General features: G+C 40.1%; 1 protein-coding gene across 1 annotated transcript; it reads left to right on the top strand.

Moving 5' to 3' along the window:
• Positions 1-864: 864 nt before the first annotated feature.
• LOC143290531 (GTP-binding protein 4-like) lies at positions 865-25,086 on the top strand. Its single transcript, XM_076600055.1, has 17 exons — positions 865-963; positions 1,813-1,983; positions 2,840-2,943; positions 3,788-3,871; positions 4,288-4,441; positions 5,157-5,249; positions 6,831-6,980; positions 8,445-8,552; positions 9,803-9,892; positions 14,657-14,767; positions 15,968-16,036; positions 18,361-18,412; positions 19,569-19,669; positions 20,409-20,515; positions 22,059-22,149; positions 23,274-23,420; positions 24,410-25,086. The coding sequence occupies exons 1-17, from the start codon at positions 913-915 to the stop codon at positions 24,560-24,562; spliced, it is 1,836 nt and encodes a 611-aa protein (XP_076456170.1). The 5' UTR covers positions 865-912; the 3' UTR covers positions 24,563-25,086.
• Positions 25,087-25,705: the final 619 nt, after the last annotated feature.

Raw genomic sequence — 25,705 nt, 5'->3', positions numbered from 1 at the left:
AATATACGTAGAAACATTGCTACATACGTCTGTGGTTTCTTCTTCTTCTTCTTCTTCTTCTTCTTCTTCTTCTTAAGCGACCACAATCATTATTGTGATCATTCTTTCACTCAAGAAAGGGTCAGTCGGGATTCTGACCTAGAACTTGATAACTAACTATATAACAATAGAATAGAACTGATGTCTTTATTACCGTGACCAAGTGTACCGGGATCACAAGGAATATTGGGGGGTGGGGCCCGGGTTGAGGGGGGATAGTACATAACAAGGTACGAACATAAATTGAAAATCATACACAAACACAGATACAGTAGAAATAAGGATTCATACAAGTGCCATATCAAAATAAAAACTTGTGCATACTCACACATGCACGCACTGCACACACACACACACACACACACACACACACACACACACACACACACACACACACACACCGCGGTAATTGATTTCTTCTGTTCAAACGCGCGCGCGCGCGCGCGCGCGCGTGTGTGTATGTGTGTGTGTGTGTGTGTGTGTGTGTGTGTGTGTGTGTGTGTGTGTGTGTGTGTGTGTGTGTGAACAGTAAGTTCACAAACAAAAGGTTTTGTTTGACTTCAGTTGTGTCTTTTGTTGTTCAGGACAAGAATACTATTCTTGTGGTTGTTCAAGTTACACTTACAGCTCCGTCCAAATCACAGACGAGCATGTGAAGGAATGTTTCATCTTTTCGCTGTTCAAACGCAAAAGCTGAGATTTCATAGATAAGAATTTTTATTGACTCAACCGTTCACGTGAAAGAGATAGCATAGACAGTAAATACATTTATGTGTTCTATTTCGGTATTTATGAAAACTATCGTCACATGTGCTTCCGGTAATCCAAGAGTTGCCGTTCTTCAGACGGGCACTTCCTTTTAAGTTTGTCAAGATGGAGTCGAGGTACAATTTCAAGAGAATTACAGTGGTTCCACCGTCAAAGGTAATTGTGCCGCCGTTAATGTGATTTTCCTTCTTATTATCTACTACGATTTTGTCGGTTTAATATTACTCAAATTGTGTGTTCATCCTTTGATGGTTCTGTTACTGTCATGCGATCAGTCTCAGATGAAACATGTGGTCTGTCATTGCCATGTGGCAATGTCGTCTAACCATTCACCCGCACTGACTGATATTGCAGTGATGATGATTTGATACGTTGGTACGTAATCATAACAATGGCACAAAGTCTCGTATTTGTGTAAAGAAAAGAGCGAAAGCCAGAAAATCTTACTCACGTCCCAGTCATACCCTGCTCTCCTTCACCCCTCTCCCATTCACACACAAATAGAATGTCTCTTTAAAGTCTGTGTTGATTAAATCAAAAAGATCATGTTCTTTTTATGAGGAAACTGGCTTGTGTAGAATCAATTGTGTCAGTATGAAATCATAAATGATAAAGACCTTCAGCATGTCAAATGTTACAGTTAGGAACAGACTTTGAAAGTATCAGAGGAAAAGTAATTTGGAGAATATTGGTTCTGTTTCAACACATGTTCTAGTTTTGATTTTGACTAATTTGAGCCATTCTTGACAGTGCTTGCAACACTGTATTTGATTATCATAATGGAACGAAAAAAAAATACTGTGGCAAATTCTTACAAATGAAAAAGATAGTTGCACAGATCTCCATGGTTTTTTTTGTTGTTGTCTTTTAATCATACAGAGTATGCTGAACTAAGAGTTTCCAATTCCATTGCCATCATGTAAACTTATGTGTCTGTCTGTCTGTGTGTAAAATAAGATGTCATGTTGCTTTGAACCTGAACTAGTTTTGCATCTTTTTCCCCAGGACTTGGTTGACATTGTCCTTTCCAAGACACAAAGAAAGACACCAACAGTGATTCACAAACACTACAGCATTGTGAGGATACGTGGATTTTATATGCGGAAAATCAAATACTGCCAACAGACCATCCATGACAAGCTGTCAACCATCATCACAGATTTTCCCAACATCCAGGTAAAGTGATGTTCCTTGGTTGATTTGTGCAGGCTTTGATAAAGTGATGTTTAGCTTTATTTAATGAAATTTCAATGTCCTGCTTGGAGAAGAGCAATATAGAAGTTTGGGAAAGTTATTTGGACTATTGGTCATTGTTTGATATGTTTGTATTATTATAGTTTGTTTTTCTTCTAATGTCCATTTTAGTATTCTATATGACATTATGAGTCATTTCTTATTCATTTGCATCATCATCAGTGCTTGTATCAACACTTCTTGAGAAAATTGAAGTACAGCAATATGTAATTATCAGTTAAATGAATTTACGAAATCATAGCATAGGTACATTTCTTGATTGTCTGCACAATTCCTTTTTTCTTTTGCTCCTTGTTGTTCACATTTTTGAGTTATCTGAGGATTACCGTCTTCCTAACCATTGGTTATTAAAACAGTAAAAGTGTTTGTCTCTCTCAGTCTGTCTCACTCTGTTTCTGCCTGTCTCTAGTGTGTGTGTCACTCCATCCGAGTCTGTTTCTCTCTCTCTCTCTCTCTCTCTCTCTCTCTCTCTCTCTCTCTCTCTCTCTCTCTCTCTCTGTCTCTCTCTGTTTGAGATGTCACCTACAGTTTAACACTCTCTGAATGAAGTTTAATCAGCTTAGTTTGCCTGTTAGTGGAAAAGGTGACAAGTTTTGTTGAGCTTTTACATATATGATAAGTAGATGTGAGTGTGTATAGACAAAAGGCTGTATCACTATCAGCATATGTGTTAGTGTATCTAATGCAGTGATAGCTCTGTATGAGTGCTTGTGTGTCACTATGTGTCTCTAGGTATGTACATTTGTGAAAAACATGTTTACACATTATTGGTTGACAGGACTTGCATCCCTTCTACTGTGACCTGCTGTCACTGTTATACAACAGAGACCACTACAAGCTGGCCTTGGGACAGATCAACACTGCTCGCCACTTGATTGACAAGTGAGTCAGGCTTTTGTTGTTCTTTGAAAGGCATTAGTGACTGATAGGTAGCTCTTGGAAAACTAAATTATTGCTTTCTTACATGTTCAGAGGTAGCATTTCAAAACATATTCTTGTGGAGCGGTTGCATAGTGGTTTTGCGCCTGACTAGGATTCCTACGAGGAAGCAAGTGTTCACAGGTTCAAGTCTCATGATCTTATGTGGACCAGTATTTTTACTACCCTCTCTGCTAGACCAGTTGTCTGGGTGCTAGTCATTCTGTTGAAATGATAAACTAAGAATAAAATCCTGTATGCAGCATGTCCTTGGTGCACATAAAAGAATCTAAAGCACTGAAAAGGGTTATCTCAGGGCTGGGGTATAACTTCCATGCATTGATGATAACGATGATAGATAAGCTTGTCATGTAAGATTATAAAAGTTCTGTCAATGTGTGATTCGATCATTTCTGGTCATAACAGTTATAATGTTTAGACTGTACATGTAAAGAAACTTCTTATCCATTCAAATTTCTACTCTTGTCTTTCTTTTCTGTCGTTTTGGACATTAAAACAAAAGCAAAACAAGCAAAAAACTTGTTGGGATCAGCTTCTGGCCTGTAATGATTTTGAATTATGAATTGTTAGTTCCTGGTTTATAAAACTTTCAGTAAGCTGCTGATGATCGAGTGAAAGATGAGTTTGATGGGAGTTTTATTTTATATAACTATTTCCAGTTTTCTTGATAAGATTTTGTTTCGTAAACATTTTCTGTTTTAATTATGAATGTCATTATATGGCTGTTCAGGATGGGAATGATTTGCAGAATGTCAATGTATCCTTATGTTTGAATTTGATATTGCAGTGTAGCGAAAGACTATGTACGTCTGATGAAGTATGGAGACACTTTGTACCGCTGCAAACAGTTGAAAAAGGCTGCTTTGGGAAGGTAAGTCACCGCACAGCTGTGATCAGGGAATTGATCTCTCTGAATAGGGATGATTTCTTGACATGAAATTAAGACTAAGTTACCATGACAAAATGTAAGATATGTTTTCATTATTGGATTGGAAATAGATAAAAATCCTCATGCTTTGTATTTGCATTTCTACTTTTTTCTTTGCTTTTTTTTTTCTGCATTATAGTTTGCTGTTGATAAGACATGGTGGCTTTGTTGGTTTTTTTTACTCATTCAGTGAATCCATGCAATACCAAACTGCTTACTTCCTTGTTATTTTGGTTATGGTCATTTTTTTTAATATCTCTTTGGTGGTTTGTAGAGAAACATGCATCACAGAATGGTGATGATTTTTCCATCTCTGTGGTGGTTTGTGCACCTGACAATGGTTCTCCCACCTGTCACAGAATGGTGAAGATCCTGAAGCGCCAGGCACAGAACCTGACCTACCTGGAAGAGGTGCGACAGCACGTGTCGCGTCTGCCATCCATCGACCCCAACACGAGAACCATCATCATCTGTGGCTTCCCCAATGTCGGCAAGTCCAGCTTCATCAACAAGGTAAGACACAAAGTAGTTGTCGTCCTTGGTTAAGATGACAACACACACACAAAGAACTGTGCATGAGTGAGAAAAAAAAGGTGGGGGAGACTTGTGCAAGTTGATACCTGAAGCAACACAAGGAACAAATGCTGGAATATTTAGGGGAAATGTTAGTTAAAAAAAACAAAAACAAAGGAAATAGAGGACATGAATTGGGTATTATTGATGTACAGGAGAGACTGCTGTTTTGCCCGGTTGAGTTGAAGCATTAATCCAGGTCTGTCAAGCCAAAGGGGCATTAGAGTAAACCTGATTGCAGGATAGTAATATAAAACAAGTTCAGTAACTTTTTAAACAAAACAAAACAAACAAAAAAAGAACAAGAAGTTCAGTAACTGTTTTAAAACAAAATGTCTGAAAGCTATACTGCATTTTACAACTGTCTCCCATTCACTGTGTTAATATCAGACTTCTCCTTGGACATGAGCTTGATGAAATGTATTACTTATAAAGTCATTATCTGTTTGTTAATGGTTTGTTTGTGCATTTCTTTCTGCTTGAATGATAGTACTTTGGCATTTTGGAATTGTCTCATCTGATGAATCAGAGCATCTGTTCGTTGTTATTTATTTTTAAAGAGAAAACAATCTGTGCACCAGTCTCAGTGGTCCACTGTTGCATTGGTGTCAGTCATGCATGTTGCCAACAGCGGTTATTTCTGTGTTAACCACAGATCACAAACGCTGATGTTGAAGTCCAGCCCTATGCCTTCACCACCAAGAGTCTGTATGTTGGCCATACAGATTATAAATTCAACCGTTACCAGGTAAGCCACCATGTATGTATGTGTAGGTTATGTGTGTGTGTGCCTGTGGTGTGAATGAAAAAGAGAAAAATATCTGAGGATGTATGTGAGCAGGGGAGATGAATATTTCTCCTGCTCAAGCTTGAGAGTGCTGTGTGCTCAAGTGGGAAGATCGAGACCACACAGTTGAGGGTCATCCAATTCACAGATGTGTCCGTGGGAGTGTTGCTCCCGGAGGAACACTATGGGTGTCTGTAGCTCAGCCTGGTTGATGCTGGGATACAGTGTGAGACTACAGCCTTGTGAAGCAGTCCCAAATGTGAATGGACCCACATTGCAGCATCGTCATTGCTTATCACTATTTGTCAGCATTTAAAAAACAACATTTCTTAGATTCTGGGGCCACTCCCCCCAAAAAAGTGGTGAATGCGCACGAACATTGTGGACACACCAGGTAGAAGATAAACACTGCAAAGATGCGGTTTGTGTGTGTGTGCTTGTGTTTGTGTGCTGGACTCAGTGGGAATCCTGGACCATGTAGTGGGGTAGATGAACACTTGAGAGATGCATTGTGTATCACAGTTTGCATTGTAAGGGAGGAAGGTGGCAGAATGGTAAAGACCCTTATCTGCCAATACAATGTCTATGAGGTCGAATCCTAGTCTCACCCTTTCTCCCAAGTGTGCCTGGAAAATCATACTAAGGACCTGGTCATTCGGATGAGACAGTAAACTGAGGTCCTGTTTGCAGAATGCACTTGGGGCACTGCCATAAAAGAACCCATGGCAACATGTGTTTCTTTCAGAAGAAATCCACTCTCATAGGTACAAGAACAAGGTTCGTAGGGTCCTTTCAAGTCCTTTTAAGTCCTTAGGAATTGGATTTTGGTCAAAAGGCCTTTTAAGTGCTTTGATTCAGCAAGTTGGTCCTTTTAACTCATCAGGAGGTCCTTTTAATTTTTGAAAGGTACTGTTAAGTCCTGTTTTATGAAGAGAAAGAGACTTGAGAACGAAACTGAAACACCTTCGACCCCAAAACCGCAAGTTGCAAAGCGCGTTGAAAGATGCTGACATGATCGTCTGAAACTCAGTACTTACTGTAGGAGGATACAGCCTATAGGCCTAGGCCCTAACAGTAGTGCGCTTTCTGCTCGGTGGCAGACGCGAAGCGTGGTACAGTGGCTGTGAGTCAAGCCTGCTGCTGCTGCTTTGCTTAGGCCTAGCCTACAGTGACGTGAATTGCAAAGACTAAATACGACAGTCAAATGGGATTAGCTGTTCTTCGTTTATGAGAGGTAAGTGTCAGCTGTTCTGCATGTCAAATAGATTGGGGTGTACTGTAAAGTCATGTCGGCAAAGGTCCTTTTAAACTGATTTGAGGTCCTTATAAAGTCCTTTAAAGGTCCTTTTTTGGCTTCATGCCCACCACCTGGGAACCCTGAAGAATATACCTGCATGCGCTCAAGGCCTGACAAAGCGCATTGGGTTATGCTGCTGGTCAGGCATCTGCCTTGTGGATGTGGAGAAGCGTATATATGGGTTTGTTTGAAAGCAGTTACGCATCCTTGAGAAACACTCAGTGTGTGTGTGTGTGTGTGTGAAGGTTGTGGACACGCCAGGAATCCTGGACCACCCCATGGAGGAGATGAACACCATAGAGATGCAGGCTATCACCGCCCTCACCCACCTGAGGGCCATCGTTCTCTTTGTCATGGACCTGTCCGAGCAGTGCCAGAAAACCGTAGAGGAACAGGTAACATTCATAATGCCAGAAAACTGTAGAGGAACTGGTAAGGTTCATAATGCCAGAAAACTAGAGGAACAGGTAATGTTCATAATGCAAGAAAACCGTAGAGGAACGGGTAACGTTCATAATACCAGAAAACCATACAAGAACAGGTAAAGTTCATAATACCAGAAAATAGGTAACGTTCATAATAACAGAAAACTGTAGAGGAAAGGTAGCAAACTGTAGAGGAACAGGTAATGTTCATAATGCCAGAAAACTGTAGAGGAACAAGTACTGTTCATAATGCCAAAAAACTGTAGAGGAACAGGTAATGTTCATAATGCCAAAAAACTGTAGAGGAACAAGTACTGTTCATAATGCCAGAAAACTGTAGAGGAACAGGTTATGTTCATAATGCCAAAAAACTGTAGAGGAACAAGTACTGTTCATAATGCCAGAAAACTGTAGAGGAACAAGTACTGTTCATAATGCCAGAAAACTGTAGAGGAACAGGTAATGTTCATAATGCCAAAAAACTGTAGAGGAACAAGTACTGTTCATAATGCCAAAAAACTGTAGAGGAACAGGTAATGTTCATAATGCCAGAAAACTGTAGAGGAACTGGTAAGGTTCATAATGCCAGAAAACTGTAGAGGAACAGGTAAGGTTCATAATGCCAGAAAACTGTAGAGGAACAGGTAACATTCATAATGCCAGAAAACCGTAGAGGAACAGGTAACATTCATAATGCCAGAAAACTGTAGAAGAACTGGTAAGGTTCATAATGCCAGAAAACCGTAGAGGAACGGGTAACGTTCATAATACCAGAAAACCATACAAGAACAGGTAAAGTTCATAATACCAGAAAATAGGTAACGTTCATAATAACAGAAAACCGTAGGGGCAAAAGCCATTAGGTCTGTGTGTTAACATTGTTGTGACATCATCATGGATAGTAGCGGGGATAGTTGATGGTTGAGTCTGTGGATTGAATGATATTTAGTCCATGTGTACTCCAGGGTAAGTGGTGAGTGGGAGGGGAAATAGTCATGATAGTGGTTATGTAGACTTTGACACAATCAAGGAATTAATAAAGATGAGATGGAGTGTTGCTTTTTTTTTTTTTTTTTTTTTTTTTTTTAATAGAATTAAAATTGTCTACTTTTTACTTTCTTTCTTTTTTTTTTCTTTTTTTTTTTTTTTTTTTTTTTTTTGAATTATGATGTATTGTCAAATATTAAGTATTAGCAAACCTCATAACACATTCAGACAGAAAATCACATTGTTTTTATGAGTTTTCTGCAACATTGGGTTTTTTATTTTGTTGTGTTTTTACTTTTCATACTACTGAAATATATGTAGAGAGAGGGAGATAGATATGTTCACTTTATAGGTATGTAGGTGTGATGTTTTGTTAATAAATGTATTAGATTCAGAGGGGGAAAGAACACCAGCATTGTCAGTACGGTGGACTGTGTGCTGTTTCAGGTGAGCCTGTTCCACTCCATCACTCCGCTGTTCAAGAACAAGCCACTGATGGTCGTGTCCAACAAGTCCGATGTCATCACTCTGGAGGATCTGCCCCAAGACAAGCAGGTCACTTCCTGTTACTTTGTGTTGCATTGTATTGTGTTAAATTGTATTCTGTTTTATTGTATTGTATTATTCGTTTTGTCACAACAGATTTCTCTGTGTAAAATTCAGGCTGTTCTACCCACAGAGAGTGTGGTGCTACACTGAGAGCTTTTTTTTTCTTTTTTTCTTTTTCTTTTTTTTTTTTTTTTTTTCTCCCTGCCTGCAATTTTTGACTCACTTGTGTAAACAAAGTGAGTCTATGTTTTAACCCGGTGTTCGGTTGTCTGTGTGTGTGTCCATGTGTCTGTGTGTCCGTGGTAAACTTTAACATTGACATTTTCGCTGCAAATACTTTGTCAGTTGACACTAAATTTGGCATAAAAATAGGAAAAATTCAGTTCTTTCCAGTCATCTTGTTTATAACAGTATTGCACCTCTGGGATGGGCACAAAAAAATAAAAAAGAAGCCTAATTATATGCAAACTGCATTTACTGTTATATTTATATTTTTTGTATTCTCTAAACTTGGCACTTTGACCTCTTATTCTGACACAACAACAAGTGGAGTCACTCTTATCATTTTTTGTTCAAACATGAACTTCTTTTGCTAAGCATAGAATTTTTATTTATTTTGCAAACGTTTTGGTGCAGATAGTAAAAAAGGGAAATTACTCTGTAATTTCTGTAATTAATGCTAGGGGACTTAATTTATCACAAGTGAGTCTTGAAGGCCTTGCCTCACTAGTGCAGACTCCGGCAGGGGTCTGACATTCCTGCCGGATTTAATTTTATTTCTTTTCCAATCAAAGTGGATTTTTCTACCAGATTTTGCCAGGGACAACCCTTTAGTTGCCGTGGGTTCTTGAGCGCTGAGTGCATGCTGCACCTTGGTTTATTGTTTCATCCATATGACAAGCATCCAGACCACCACTCAGGGTCTAGTGGAGGGGGAGAAAATACTGGCAACTGTGGGGTTTCTTTCTGTTTTGCTTTCTCAAGGAGGCATCACTGCGTTCAGACAAATCCATATACGCTGCACCAAATCTGCCAGCAGCGCAACCCAGTGCGCTTTGTCAGGCTTTGAGTGTATGCATATATATTTGTGTACCCGTCAGAGTGGATTGCATCTACAGATTATAGCCTGAGGACAACATTCTCGTTGCCATGGGTTCTTTTCCGGTGCGCCAAGTGCATGCTGCATACAGACCGCAGTTTATCATCTCATCTGTTTATCATTTTTTTAAATTGTTAATGTTTTTGTGTGATTGCAGGAGCTGGTGAAAGGTCTGTCATCAGACAGCGTCCCTTTCTTCCAGATGTCAACAGTGTCCCAGGAAGGTGTCATGGCCGTCAGGAACGAGGTAGGTACTTGGTGATTTTGTTTCTGTACACAGGTCAGTGTACACAGGTCACAGACACTCTTTTGTTTCTGTACACAGGTCACAGACACTGTTTTCTTTTGTTTCTGTACACAGGTCACAGACACTCTTGTTTCTGTACACAGGTCACAGACACTCTTTTGTTTCTGTACACAGGTCACAGACACTCTTTTGTTTCTGTACACAGGTCACAGACACTCTTTTGTTTCTGTACACAGGTCACAGACACTCTTTTGTTTCTGTACACAGGTCACAGACACTCTTGTTTCTGTACACAGGTCACAGACACTCTTTTGTTTCTGTACACAGGTCAGAGACATTCTTGTTTCTGTACACAGGTCACAGACACTCTTTTGTTTCTGTACACAGGTCACAGACACTCTTTTGTTTCTGTACACAGGTCACAGACACTCTTGTTTCTGTACACAGGTCACAGACACTCTTGTTTCTGTACACAGGTCACAGACACTCTTGTTTCTGTACACAGGTCCCAGACACTGTTTTCTTTTGTTTCTGTACAAAGGTCCCAGACACTCTTGTTCCTGTACAAAGGTCACATACATTCTTTTGTTTCTGTACACAGGTCACAGACACTTTTGTTTCTGTACAAAGGTCACAGACGCTCTTGTTTCTGTACAAAGGTCACACTTGATTCTGTACACAGGTCACAGACACTGTTTTGTTTCTGTACACAGGTCACAGACACTGTTTTGTTTCTGTACAAAGGTCTCATACATTCTTTTGTTTCTGTACACAGGTCACAGACACTTTTGTTTCTGTACACAGGTCACAGACACTCTTTTGTTTCTGTACACAGGTCACAGACACTCTTTTGATTCTGTACACAGGTCACAGACACTCTTTTGTTTCTGTACAAAGGTCACAGACATTCTTGTTTCTGTACACAGATCACAGACACTCTTTTGTTTCTGTACACAGGTCACAGACACTCTTGTTTCTGTACACAGATCACAGACACTTTTGTTTCTGTACACAGGTCACAGACACTCTTGTTTCTGTACACAGGTCACAGACACTCTTGTTTCTGTACACAGGTCACAGACACTCTTGTTTCTGTACACAGGTCACAGACACTCTTGTTTCTGTACACAGGTCACAGACACTGTTTTCTTTTGTTTCTGTACAAAGGTCCCAGACACTCTTGTTTCTGTACACAGCTCACAGACACTGTTTTGTTTCTGTACACAGGTCACAGACATTCTTGTTTCTGTACACAGGTCACAGACACTCTTGTTTCTGTACACAGGTCACAGACACTCTTGTTTCTGTACACAGGTCCCAGACACTGTTTTCTTTTGTTTCTGTACAAAGGTCCCAGACACTCTTGTTCCTGTACAAAGGTCACATACATTCTTTTGTTTCTGTACACAGGTCACAGACACTTTTGTTTCTGTACAAAGGTCACAGACGCTCTTGTTTCTGTACAAAGGTCACACTTGATTCTGTACACAGGTCACAGACACTGTTTTGTTTCTGTACACAGGTCACAGACACTGTTTTGTTTCTGTACAAAGGTCTCATACATTCTTTTGTTTCTGTACACAGGTCACAGACACTTTTGTTTCTGTACACAGGTCACAGACACTCTTTTGTTTCTGTACACAGGTCACAGACACTCTTGTTTCTGTACACAGGTCACAGACACTTTTGTTTCTGTACACAGGTCACAGACACTCTTGTTTCTGTATACAGGTCACAGACACTCTTGTTTCTGTACACAGGTCACAGACACTCTTGTTTCTGTACACAGGTCACAGACACTCTTGTTTCTGTACACAGGTCCCAGACACTGTTTTCTTTTGTTTCTGTACAAAGGTCCCAGACACTCTTGTTCCTGTACAAAGGTCACATACATTCTTTTGTTTCTGTACACAGGTCACAGACACTTTTGTTTCTGTACAAAGGTCACAGACGCTCTTGTTTCTGTACAAAGGTCACACTTGATTCTGTACACAGGTCACAGACACTGTTTTGTTTCTGTACACAGGTCACAGACACTGTTTTGTTTCTGTACAAAGGTCTCATACATTCTTTTGTTTCTGTACACAGGTCACAGACACTTTTGTTTCTGTACACAGGTCACAGACACTCTTTTGTTTCTGTACACAGGTCACAGACACTCTTTTGATTCTGTACACAGGTCACAGACACTCTTTTGTTTCTGTACAAAGGTCACAGACATTCTTGTTTCTGTACACAGATCACAGACACTCTTTTGTTTCTGTACACAGGTCACAGACACTCTTGTTTCTGTACACAGATCACAGACACTTTTGTTTCTGTACACAGGTCACAGACACTCTTGTTTCTGTACACAGGTCACAGACACTCTTGTTTCTGTACACAGGTCACAGACACTCTTGTTTCTGTACACAGGTCACAGACACTCTTGTTTCTGTACACAGGTCACAGACACTCTTGTTTCTGTACACAGGTCACAGACACTGTTTTCTTTTGTTTCTGTACAAAGGTCCCAGACACTCTTGTTTCTGTACACAGCTCACAGACACTGTTTTGTTTCTGTACACAGGTCACAGACATTCTTGTTTCTGTACACAGGTCACAGACACTCTTGTTTCTGTACACAGGTCACAGACACTCTTGTTTCTGTACACAGGTCACAGACACTCTTGTTTCTGTACACAGGTCCCAGACACTGTTTTCTTTTGTTTCTGTACAAAGGTCCCAGACACTCTTGTTCCTGTACAAAGGTCACATACATTCTTTTGTTTCTGTACACAGGTCACAGACACTTTTGTTTCTGTACAAAGGTCACAGACGCTCTTGTTTCTGTACAAAGGTCACACTTGATTCTGTACACAGGTCACAGACACTGTTTTGTTTCTGTACACAGGTCACAGACACTGTTTTGTTTCTGTACACAGGTCACATACATTCTTTTGTTTCTGTACACAGGTCACAGACACTTTTGTTTCTGTACACAGGTCACAGACACTCTTTTGTTTCTGTACACAGGTCACAGACACTCTTTTGTTTCTGTACACAGGTCACAGACACTCTTTTGTTTCTGTACAAAGGTCACAGACATTCTTGTTTCTGTACACAGATCACAGACACTCTTTTGTTTCTGTACACAGGTCACAGACACTCTTGTTTCTGTACACAGGTCACAGACACTCTTTTGTTTCTGTACACAGGTCACAGACACTCTTGTTTCTGTACACAGGTCACAGACACTTTTGTTTCTGTACACAGGTCACAGACACTCTTTTGTTTCTGTACACAGGTCACAGACACTCTTGTTTCTGTACACAGGTCACAGACACTCTTTTGTTTCTGTACACAGGTCACAGACACTCTTGATTCTGTACACGGGTCACAGTGTACACAGGTCACAGACACTCTTGATTCTGCACAAAGGTCACAGACACTCTTTTGTTTCTGTACACAGGTCACAGACACTCTTGTTTCTGTACACAGGTCACAGACACTCTTTTGTTTCTGTACACAGGTCACAGACACTGTTTTGTCTCTGTACACAGGTCACAGACACTGTTTTGTCTCTGTACACAGGTCACAGACACTCTTGTTTCTGTACACAGGTCACAGTGTACACAGGTCACAGACACTCTTGTTTCTGTACACAGGTCACAGACACTGTTTTGTCTCTGTACACAGGTCACAGACACTCTTGTTTCTGTACACAGGTCACAGACACTCTTCCCTTTTCCTTCTGTACACAGGTCACAATTTTCTTTCTGTACAAAGGTCACAGACACTCTTCCCTTTTCTTTCTGTACAAAGGTCACAGACACTCTTCCCTTTTCTTTCTGTACAAAGGTCACAGACACTCTTCCCTTTTCTTTCTGTACAAAGGTCACAGACACTCTTCCCTTTTCTTTCTGTACAAAGCTCACAGACACTCTTCCCTTTTCTTTCTGTACAAAGGTCACAGACACTTTTCTCACAGGTCACAGACACTTTTCTTTCTGTATGCAGGTCACAGACACTTTTCACTTTTCTTTCTGTACAAAGGTCACAGACACTTTTCACTTTTCTTTCTGTACAAAGGTCACAGACACGCTTTTCCTCCCCAACTGAATGAAACAGTGGTTAATAGATTCCACAGTCATCATCTCTCCTGTCACAGTTTGGCCTTTAAACAGTAATACGTTTTCAGTGTTTGCTGTCACTCTTTTCCGAATCTCTTTCGTTTTTCTTTCTTTGATAATGAACACATGTTTGAAATAATGAGTTAAAATGTTACTGTTGTTGTAAATAAACTGTCAGAAATTTAAGTGAGTTTTATTAAGACTTGTCAAAAAAAATTTTTAGACAATTTACAGAAGAAATTGTTAACTTCACTTTCTGTTGCCAGGTTTCTTGCCTTTTTTTTTTTTTTTTTTTTTTTTTTTGTTTACTGCTTTTGTTTCTGAAACAAACTGGAGAGTACTCCAGACACAGAAGTATTTATTTAAACTGACTCTAAGCTGTGTGCACTTGCTTGTGTGTGTGTACATGTATGGCTGTGTATGTGTGTGTGTTTGCACATATGTATATGAGTGTTGGCATGTGTGTATGTGTACATTTCATGTGTGTGCTTGTGTATTTGTATCTGTGTGTGTGTGTGTGGGTGGGTGTTCCTGCCTGAATGCTTTTTGCCAATTTGGGGATGCATCAGAAGGATGAAGTGTAGAAACAAATGGACAGATATTTCTCCTCCTCTTCTCTCTCTCCATCCTAACAGTGAACTCTTGTCTGCAGGCCTGTCAGCGTCTGCTGGATTTCCGTGTGGAGAGCAAGCTGAACACAAAACGAGTTCAGGACGTCGCCAACAGACTGTTTGTGGCCATGCCCAAAAAGAGGGATGATGTTGTGAGTAGACAGTGAGATCTTTGTTGGGGTTTTTTTTGTTTTGTTTTTTTTCTCCCTAGGATAGGATCACTGCACACAAGTTTTACCATATCATTAGTCATTATGCAAGGGATTTAAAAAAAAAATTTTTTTTTGCATACCCCATCTCCCAAGACACACACGCCCTCCACCCTCCCACACCACCCCACTCTCCCCCTCATCACACACACACACACACACACACATACCTAGACACATAAATAATTTATGCTAACAAAAACGTTTAAGGGAATAGGATGTGACTTCCAATGAGTATCTTTCTGTTTTGGGGACTGTGCACTTTGATTTTTGTTGTTGTTTTTCGGTGGTGGGTGGGTTTTTTTTGTTTGTTTTTTGTTGTTGTTTTTTGTTTTGCTGTTGTTTGTTTGATAATGTTATTTTATTTTCCCTAAAAATCCTATCTTTTCCAATTTTTCTATGGAATGTGATATGTAACATGTGATCTGCAGCCACAACAGTTATCAGTTTTTAATAGTAAATGATGATGATAATGCTGCACCCTTAGCACAGGGGCCTATAGTGCAAACCATTGATACAAATAAGAGAATAAAATGGTTACAAAAATTCACACACACATACACACACACGCATGCACGCTTGCACACACACACACACACACACACACACACACACACACACACACACACACATTGTAAAAGAGGGAAGGTGTGAAGTAATCATGCATGAGCATGAGTGTTTGCATTTCTATGTGTGAAAGAGAAATTGAGGTATGTATTTTGTTTTTGTTTGTACTTTTTTTTACCTTTCACATTTACTTTCTGTTTGTTTTTTTCTTTTTTCTTCTTATTTTTCAGATGGCTTGATTTATTATTGAAAAATTAAATAAAAAGTAGTGGCTGCTTATTCAGTGTTCCATCATGAAATAAGATTTTGACTTTTGATGGCCTAAATCAGTCTGGAATTTGATTACATGTATTTTCTTGACAGAATATAATCTTTCAGTGTGGAAATTGATTACATATATTTTCTTGACAATTATATTCTTCACTTCAAGGGTGAAAAATATTTTTTGACTGACACATGTGCACACAGACACACATCCTATTCCGTAACAAAATTCAGCTGTTCTGAAACAGTAGGCACGTTTGCCAACCCCTCAGTGACCCGTGAAGTGACGGGATCAGAATGGTCTGTTTGCAGGACAGACCCCCTGTCATACCAGCTGGCGTCCAGCAGAAGAAGGAGAAAGCTGCCAAGAGGAGAAAACTGGTGGGTGTTGCGTTGTGGTGTGGCTTCTCTCCCCTTCGCCCTGTTCTCTGCTGGGGTGGTTGATAGTTGAGGGATTTGCTTTTTTTTTTTTTTTTTTTTTTTTCTTTTTTTTTTTTTTTTAAATGCCACATAGAAAGCATTAAATGTTTCCATTAACTCACTCAGTACGGCCAGTCCTCTCTTCTCCTCTACACAGACCCCTCGGATGTCCAGTGGGTGTCTCAATGACCCAACCTTTAGCTTCCGTCGTCAGACTTGTGGTATTGTTTGTCAACATTCACCGCTTGCAATATTTTGATGGTGATAATTGGGGTGAAACGCTGTTAACGTCGTCTCTTTCGCCATTCGTATGGAGAGAGTTAAGTCAGCACTCAAAGCAGCCGTCCTTCTGACGCGGAAAACAAAGCTCATGCACTGCAAGACAAGAACAGATCAAGTGTCATGAAAACAAAGTTCCCCAGTTTACCAGTTAGATACTTAACACATCATTGTGGTGGATCTTTAATGATATTTTTCAGTAAGTTTGTTTAAAGGAAAACCTTTGTTGCGCAGTATTTTCCATAATCATCTAGGGACTCACCTGCCATGACAGCTTCTATACTTCAGTTTCTTTTTTTTTTTTCTTCTTCTTTTTTCCTTCTGTTTTTTTTAAGTGGGACGTTTAACTTAAGTTGGTTTATCCACAGTATGATCCATTAGGTATATAGTCATAGTCCCTGTTTTTCTTCTTTTCACCTTGAATTGATTCATGTTTTGGTGTGCAGGTTTTGAAATGGAAAGCGAATATGAATGTTTTCTTCAACAGGCTTTTGCCACACAGAGGCACAGTGGTAGAATTGGTTAGGCTCTGGATTTCTGATTTCCTGTTCATCTGTGATCAGGGTTCGAGGCCTTGGTTTGGTATGGTGCCGTGACTTTGGGAAAGGCACTTCACTGATTTTCCTCACTCCGTCCAGGTGTGAATGGGTACCTGACTTCAGTTGGGAAAAGCACTTCACTGTTTTTTCTCACTCTGTCCAGGTGTAAATGGGTACCTGACTTCAGTTGGGAAAGGCACTTCACTATGATTTTCCTCACTCTGTCCAGGTGTAAATGGGTATCTGACTTCAGTTGGGAAAGGCACTTCACTATGATTTTCCTCACTCTGTCCAGGTGTAAATGGGTATCTGACTTCAGTTGGGAAAGGCACTTCAATCTGATTTTCCTCATTCCACCCAGGTGTGAATGGGTACCTGACTTCAGTTGGGAAGGGCACTTCACTCTGATTTTCCTCACTCTGTCCAGGTGTAAATGGATATCTGACTTCAGTTGGGAAAGGCACTTCACTCTGATTTTCCTCACTCTGTCCAGGTGTAAATGGGTATCTGACTTCAGTTGGGAAAGGCACTTCACTCTGTCCAGGTGTAAATGGGTATCTGACTTCAGTTGGGAAAGGCACTTCACTCTGATTTTCCTCACTCTGTCCAGGTGTAAATGGGTATCTGACTTCAGTTGGGAAAGGCACTTAACTATGATTTGCCTCACTCCACCCAGGTGTGAATCGGAACCTGACTTTGGTTGGGAAATGCACTTCACTCTGATTTTCCTCACTCCACCCAAGCATAAATGGGTACCTGACTTTGGTTGGGGAAGGCTAAAATGAAGGAAGGAGAGGGCTGGGCCCGGCCTTCCTTTTCCGAACCCCAGACAGAAATGGATGTGGATATGGACTGGCTGCCTCTGTGGCCTGTTAACTCTTTCACCACTGTTTGCGACTTGAGATGACAGTGCACCGCCATGGGTGACTTGTCAGCATTGAGGGGTCATGTTGATAAGACCATTTTTCACACTGTAACGAAGCTTGACAGCTGCAGCCAGTTTCCTGCCAATAGAACAATGACTAACCTTTGTCCCCTGAAGTGAACCAATCCATTGTGTTGTTTTGACATGAGCCGAAGCCTGTGACTGAGGGCATCATTTCTAAAATATTTGGCGCTGAGGAGTGTTTTTCACACAGAAACTTTGCAGGGAAAGAGTTAAAGACTGTTGAACATTTAACCTTTGCTACATTTGAAGAGGGCTGGTAAACAGGCAGGTTTTGAAGTCGTGTTTATGAGATGTAATCTTTTCATGAGATTCTTTATGTGGGGTAACTTTATGGACAAATATGTGCTGGTGTGTGTGTGTGCAAACCTTTGCCAGCATAACTTGCTCACAAACATAGTGTTTGGATAGAGGCTGTAGTTCAGAAATGCAGATTCACTGATGTGGAAATTTAGACAGAAGGGTGAGAAAAGAAATTGTGTGTACAGGGATGATATACATCATGTGTGTGTGTGTGACAGGAGCGTGACATTGAACTGGAACAAGGCGATGATTACACCCTGGATCTCAGAAGTGAGTCATAGAAATGTGTATTGTGTGTAAGTTTTATGTGTCTGTTGTGTGTTAATTGATGTGGATGTTGGTCTGTATGCAAAAGGGTGGTTGCCATGTGTATCTTTGTGGTGTGTATGAAGATGGCTGTATGTGTTATTGTTGTTGTGCTGTTTGTTTCCTTTTATGACTGCTTGTGCTTTGTGCATTTCTGGTGTCATTGATGCATGTTTCTCTTCAACATTTTTTTTTCTTTTCCTTTTAACGAGAGAGTAAGGAATGTGCAGCTAATAATGATTTTTTTTTTTTTTTTTTTTTTTTTTTTTTTTTTTTTTTTTTAATAAAGAGGTGGTGGGTGGGAGTTGTCATGTCGCTGACAAAGGAAAACATTTTTGATGAGTGGTTGGTTGTAATGATTAGTAACCATGTTTGCTGAAACAAAACGCTGCTTTTTCTGTTTCAGATTTTTTTTTTTTTTTTTTTTTTTTTTTTTTTTTTTTTTCCAATTTCTAAATCCATTTACAGCTTGTTAGAATGTGTTTGTCAGCCTCAAGTACATTATTATTAGAGAATGTTTGTGACCTCAAATATATTGTTATTGGAGTATGTTTTATGACCGATAGTCCATTATTATTAAAGTGTGAGCCCTACTGCATTATCATTTCAGTATGTTTGTGACTCCAAGTACATTATCATTTGAGTATGCTCGTGACCTTAATTAAGTTAATTATTATTGTATATTTGTAAGCCCAAGAACATTGTTATAAACATTATTAGAAGAATACATTCGTGACCACAAGTACCGGTACATTGTCTGAGTATGTTTGTGAGCCCCAAGTAAATTGCATGGTTCTTCTTTGTCATAACCCCCCCCTCCCCAAAAGTTTGGAATGTGGATAATTTTAAAACTATACAAAACATACACACAAGCTTAAACAAAGGATGTGTAGCTTTGTGTAGTAAATGTGTTCACATTTTGTTGTTTGTTAACAGAGGAGTGTTTAATAAAAGTGTACACATTTTGTTGTGTGTTAAAAGAGGAGTGTGTGTAGTAAACGTGTACATATTTTGTTGTGTCTACAGAGGAGTGTGTGTAATAAACGTGTACACATTTTGTTGTGTGTCTACAGAGGAGTGTGTGTAATAAACGTGTACACATTTTGTTGTGTGTTAACAGAGGAGTGGGATCTGAAGAACCCTGCTGACAGATACGACAACATCCCTGAAATCTTCAACGGGAAAAATGTGGCAGACTTCATCGACCCAGAAATTGATACTGTATGTTCCTTGTCACTGTGTGTGTGTGTGTTTTTCTGTGTACGTGTGTGCACTGAAAAGCTTGAATGGGTTGAGGTCATTCTGGCTGAGACAAAAGAGATAACAGCAAGTGCCTTAGGTGCTGTGTGTTGAACATTTCAACTCTGTGTGTGTGTGTGTGTGTGTGCATGAATACGTGCGCGTGTCTACGTACCATCTTCTATAGCAGGATTCCATAGACAGTTCATATTTTGTTTTGACAAATTTTATACTTTTTGCCATAGACTTAACATTTATACTTGTAACCTTATCTAACAGCCTTTATACTTGTAGCCTTGCACTTAACAGTAATCATACACTTAACCTTTACAACACAACACAAAACAATACAATGCTATGTAATACAATACAAATACAATACAATACAATACAATACTTGACTATACTATACTATACTGATGGAGTCTTCCATCGGTCCAACGGATGAGTAGGCAGGCAGGCTTATCTGTCGGTGTGTGTCCTCATATGGGAGAAGAGGCCGATTCTGGATGCGCAGCACTTCCCACAGGTGTTGCAAGGGAAAGCGTCTCCAGAAGTTGAGCCCTGCTTCCTTCGCTCACGCTTCTCCTTAATGGCCAGCGTTCTGCCTGACCAGCACAAGTGACTTTTTTTTTTAGTGAGGAGGAGTATACTGTACTATACTATACTGTATGATGATGGTTTGCAAGACATTGATGTGTGTGTGTGTGTGTGTGATCAGAAACTGGGCAAGCTGATGGAGGAGGAGAGACTGAGGGAGGAGGCTGGCTTCTACGACCTGCCCAGTGAGGACGATGACGAGAAGGAGCTGGAGGCACAGTTGGAAAAGTCAGTTCTTGCTTGTTTTTGTTTTTTTGTTTTTGTTGTTGTCTTTTTCTTATTCAACAGCAAAGTGAGAGCTGTATGATCAATGGTTTCTCCATTTCTCCACTGCAGTGGGAAGTCATTTACAGCTTTGTCTTTTGTGAAGGACTAGGACTCTCAAACAAGGAGGCAAGATTACACTGCAGCCTTGGGGTTTTGTTGGCCTTTGAGAACCATCCCAACGCCGACTGTCCTATAACCCACTTGGCTTAGAGAGTGGGGATGTAACTTGGGCAAGATACTCTCCACTACGATCAAATTCTAGACCAGATAGTTGGAATAGCAGTTTCCTCCATTGCTGTTGTGATGGTCATAGTCAGACATGACTGACTGTCATACAGTTACAATATTCAGTGTGTCAGTGTTTTTACTTCAGTCTTTTTAAAAATTTTATTGTTTTCATTTTTTGTGTGTGCGTTGCAGCATTTGCTGTTGCTTTTAGGATAGTGTGGGCCTGTTAGAAATATACTGGTGACGATGAGTTGAAAAGTAGTGGAGACTTACTGTTTGGAGCGTACATTTTACTGTAACAGATTCAGTATTTTTCTTTGGTCGATAATCTTAGGCCAGGGTTTTATGTCCATGTGTCTTTACTTAGTTTTGACATTTTCTTATTGTGAACTTATTGAAAACAGGTTCCCTATGTTTTTCTTCTTTTTTTTTTTTCGTTTTTTTTTTTTTCTTTTTTTGAGTCTGATGCAGAGACTTACATGATGAAGTTTGAACTAAGATTTCAAAAAGTAAAACATGTCATGCATATTTAGCTGAATTCAAATGCGATAGTAATCTCTGAACACCTCCAGAACACACCGGTAGTTTTGCATGAGTTTGACATGGGAGATCAGATAAAATATCTAAGCAGAGCATCCTGTATTATACACACACACACAAAAAAAAAATCTGCTGTGAGAAAGAGTAATACAGTACAAATACAAGACGAATACAACACGACTCAACACAACACCAGTTGTAGATAACAGGATCAAAACCCAAGATGTTCAGATTGTGAGTCCACCGATCTGACCAGCTGGCTGTATAGCACTGTCATGTTAGTCAGAAACAGGATGACATAGCGTGTTTTGCTGACTGTGGTTTGTGCTTGACAGGATTTAGCAACAAGGTGACACAGAGCGTTTTGGTGACTGTTGCGTGTCCTTGACAGGATTTAGCAACAAGGTGACACAGAGCATTTTGCTGACTGTTGTGTGTTCTGGACAGGATTTAGCAACAAGGTGACACAGAGCGTTTGCTGACTTTGTGGTTTGTGCTTGACAGGATTTAGCAGCCAGGTGACACAGAGCATTTTGCTGACTGTGTGGTTTGTGCTTGACAGGATTCAGCAACAAGGTGACACAGAGCGTTTTGCTGACTGTGTGGTTTGTGCTTGACAGGATTCAGCAACAAGGTGACACAGAGCGTTTTGTTGACTGTGTGGTTTGTGCTGGACAGGATTCAGCAACAAGATGACACAGAGCGTTTTGCTGACTGTGTGGTTTGTGCTTGACAGGATTCAGGAGCAGCGGAAGCTGAAGCGCCTGGAGGCCATCGACAAGAGGAACAACAACCGTTCCATAATGCCCAGATCCGCCAGCCTGGCTGTGAGTTACCTCCCTTGTTGTGTGCTGTCAAAGACTTTCTCTGCTCACCTTTCAGTTTTCAGCTTGTTCAGTCATTCAGATTTGCATAATCATTTCTTCTGGATTTGATAATAATTATAATAACAGCAACAACAGTAATAAAGAGTACATTTACATAGCGCGTTAAAGCATTTACATAGATTAAAGTATCTCAAATCACTTGGAATCTGATGAATGAGCACCACCCTGCTTAAAGTTCCCCCTCTCCTCCATGCAGTATGCTGTATTTCACTAACTACAGGCTGCGTCAGACAGAGAAGACGCATACTTCAAATTCTAAGTGCTTTCCAGTTTGTAACAAACCATAAAGTGAAGCGTATTATGGGACGCACTTTAAAAAAAGACCAGCATTGATTGGTGGATTGATACTGCTGCAGCCATGTTTTCACCTTCAGCCATTGAGGGGGTCCTGTTGTTGTCTTTGAAAGTATCTTTAATGTTGCTGTCATTTGCTTGCCTGGCTGCTCTGTCGATGTCAGCCTTCTTGAATCCTTCCTGTGCACACTCCCCCGGTGTGTTGTTTGTGAGCCATTTTTATTCTGATTCATGGGATGGGAAGGCTTCATTCATTTGTACTGCCATGCATGTCTTGCTTTCGTGTTCAGTGGTAAAACTGATTCAGATTCTGATTGATGGCAGTGTTTTGACAGATTTTAACCTACATAGGTGTACATATTATAAGGCACACTGGTCTAAGTTCAGGGGGGGGGAAAAAGTTGTCTTTTGGTCTGTAAAATATGGTACTTAAATCTGAAAAGTCCTTTCCTCTCACTTTTTTTTTCCAACCGCTTGAAACTTTACGCCTTAAAACCCACCCGTTCCCAAGATAGCCTCCCTCCCCTGCCTCTTCCTTGTCTTCAGTTTCTCCAGTTTTAGAGTTATGCATGCATGTGAATAACTGGTGTGAAAGCGCTTTGATTTGTCTCTGCACAAGATTCAGCACTATATGAATACTATTATTATTATTCTTATGAACAGTGGTTAACAGATTCCACAATCATCATCTCTTCAGTTAGCACGTGATGGTTTAAAAATGCAAGGACGATTTCCTGGCTGATTTCACGCCTGTCACTCACACGTTGCAGAGAGGACGGAAGAGGAAGAGGGAGGAGTCAGCCGGACCCTCGGAGTCGGCTGAGGGTCGCAGCGCCTCAGCATCACAGGCACGCAGCGTCACCGCCTCACGCACACGCAGTCAGACCAGGGACAGGTCTGGGCTGAGGGATGAAACAGTGAGTTGGTCTTCAGTGCAAAGCCATCACAGGGCTTTTTTTTTCTTTTCTTTTTTTTAAATTAAATTTGTGTGTGTGTGTTACAGTTGGTCACACATTACTTAACAGATGGGACAAGCAGGAAGAGTTTGAATTATTCTGTTTAATTACACATACTTTATGGTGACCCACTGGTGCAGACTCCAGCAGGGGTCTGGATTCCTGTCCCGTCCAGACTACTAGTCCACTATGCAGAGAAATCAAAGAAGCTGCGGCACCTGTTTGGTGGTGTATATATTTACCTTGTCAAAGTCAAATGCATTGGTTTGACATGGTTCATTATGTGACACCAAATGAGGAGTTGGAAAACACACTGCCAGAAAACACACTACCCGTTTCTTTTTTTTTAATGTTGTAGTTACTTAAGGTGTGGGACAAACAGGAAGAAGAGTTTTGAACTATACTCCTTGTTTGGTGGTGTATATACTTGCCATGTCGAAGTCAACATCAGTTTGACATAGTTCAGTACATGACACCAAATGATGAAGTGGAGAACACTGCAAAGCCAGCACCCGTTTTGTTTTTTCTTTGATGTAGTTGGTTACATATACTTTTGGGGTGAGACAGAAATGCAGTGGGTTTATTTTTGCTATGCCTAGTACTTAGAATGTAAATCCATAATAAATATTCAAACATGAGATAATTCCTTGTGCAGTGACAATAGATTATTCCATGTGTAGTGACCAGGATAGATTATTCTTTTGCAGTAACATAGGACAGATCATTTATTGTGCTGTAACATTAGATCATTACAAAGGATAGATCATTTCTTGTGCTGTAACAATGGATTATTCCTTTTTTAGTGACGAGAATGGATTATTCTTTATGTACTGACCAGGATAGACAATTCCTTATGTAGTGAGAGTATCAGAAGCCTACAAATATCAGACAATTTCCCATTTGGTGCCAAAGGACCCCACCATCATGTGTTGTTTTCCTGTCCTCCACAGATGGTGACGAAGGCGAAGAAGATTTCCCGCAAGGCCCAGAAGCCGCGTAACCACCAGGCCAAGAAGGGAGAGGGTGACCGTGTCATCCTCAACATGAAACCCAAACACCTCTTTGCCGGAAAACGCAAGTCTGGCAAGACGGACAGAAGATAAAAAAATGTATAAAAAAAACACCGCCGCCAACACAGCCACCAGGGAAACCTACTTGATAAGATTCCTGTGTGCAGTGTATGGATTGATGATCTATGTGCAGACCCAAGAACACCTGGTTTGGAACGGGTAGGTGTGAGAAATATCCTGTGTTCATGATATCACTCCTTTTGAATATGTGACAGTGAAGAACGTCCCTTTTCAATTGAGGCAGTAACGCATGGAAGCATTTCCCCCCCAACTTGCAAAACTGTCGGCATGTTGAAAGTGACTGTATTTAATTAACCCTTTGTCCCTGTTGAGGTCAAAAGTGTATTGCATGCATTAAGTTGGAAAAATGCCAGTCATTGTGAATAGTTTAGTAAAAGTGCAAAATCACTGAAGTTTGTGGAAACTTGGGCCATCTCACTAACATGGATTGTATGCAGGTACACTGTAATGGTTGCATGGCCCTGTTTGGAACTGGGAAATCACTGATTTCAACTGAAAAGCAAACAAAAGAGAAATAAATTCAGTTGAATTGACAATGATAGTTCGGTTCTATTTGTGGTTGTATGAAAGTTTTTTGAAGAGAGTGTGGGTTTTATCTGTGGGTTGTGAGAAATGTTCATTGTTCTTGAAAAATGCGAGTTACACTTGTGGTGTGAATGTTCTTGAAGAATGTGTGGGTTGTATCTGTGGTTATGTGAATGCTTTAAAAGAATGTGTTCTCATAAACGTTAGGGGGTCTTGAAAAACCCCACACTCAATTTTTACACCAAAATTACTTTTTTTTTTATTTCATTGAATACTTAAAGCACATACACACACACAAGCGTATACAAAAATCATTGAATACTTGCACACACAAACAATACCAAAAAAATGTTAATTTTTTTTTTTTTTTTTTTGTTTTTTTATTCCTCACATCTGCATTTACAAAATGAAAACGGTCATCAAAACATACTCCATACAAGAAACATTTATTTATTTACACATGTTCATGATGTTCCAAGCAATTACAAAGTTCCAACAGAGATGTCCTCATAAAATTGTTCACCAACCCACCTGATCATGGGTACAATGCTCTACTGTGATAGATACTGTAAAAGAAACAATGGTGCAAAATGTACAGGTGACTATTTAAATCGTGAAAAAAAAATAAAA

The sequence above is a fragment of the Babylonia areolata genome, chromosome 15 (genome assembly GCF_041734735.1).
Source record: "Babylonia areolata isolate BAREFJ2019XMU chromosome 15, ASM4173473v1, whole genome shotgun sequence".
NCBI lineage: Eukaryota > Metazoa > Mollusca > Gastropoda > Neogastropoda > Buccinidae > Babylonia > Babylonia areolata.
The sequence above is the reverse complement of the archived record's forward strand: the minus strand, read 5'-3'. Positions and strand labels throughout refer to the sequence as shown.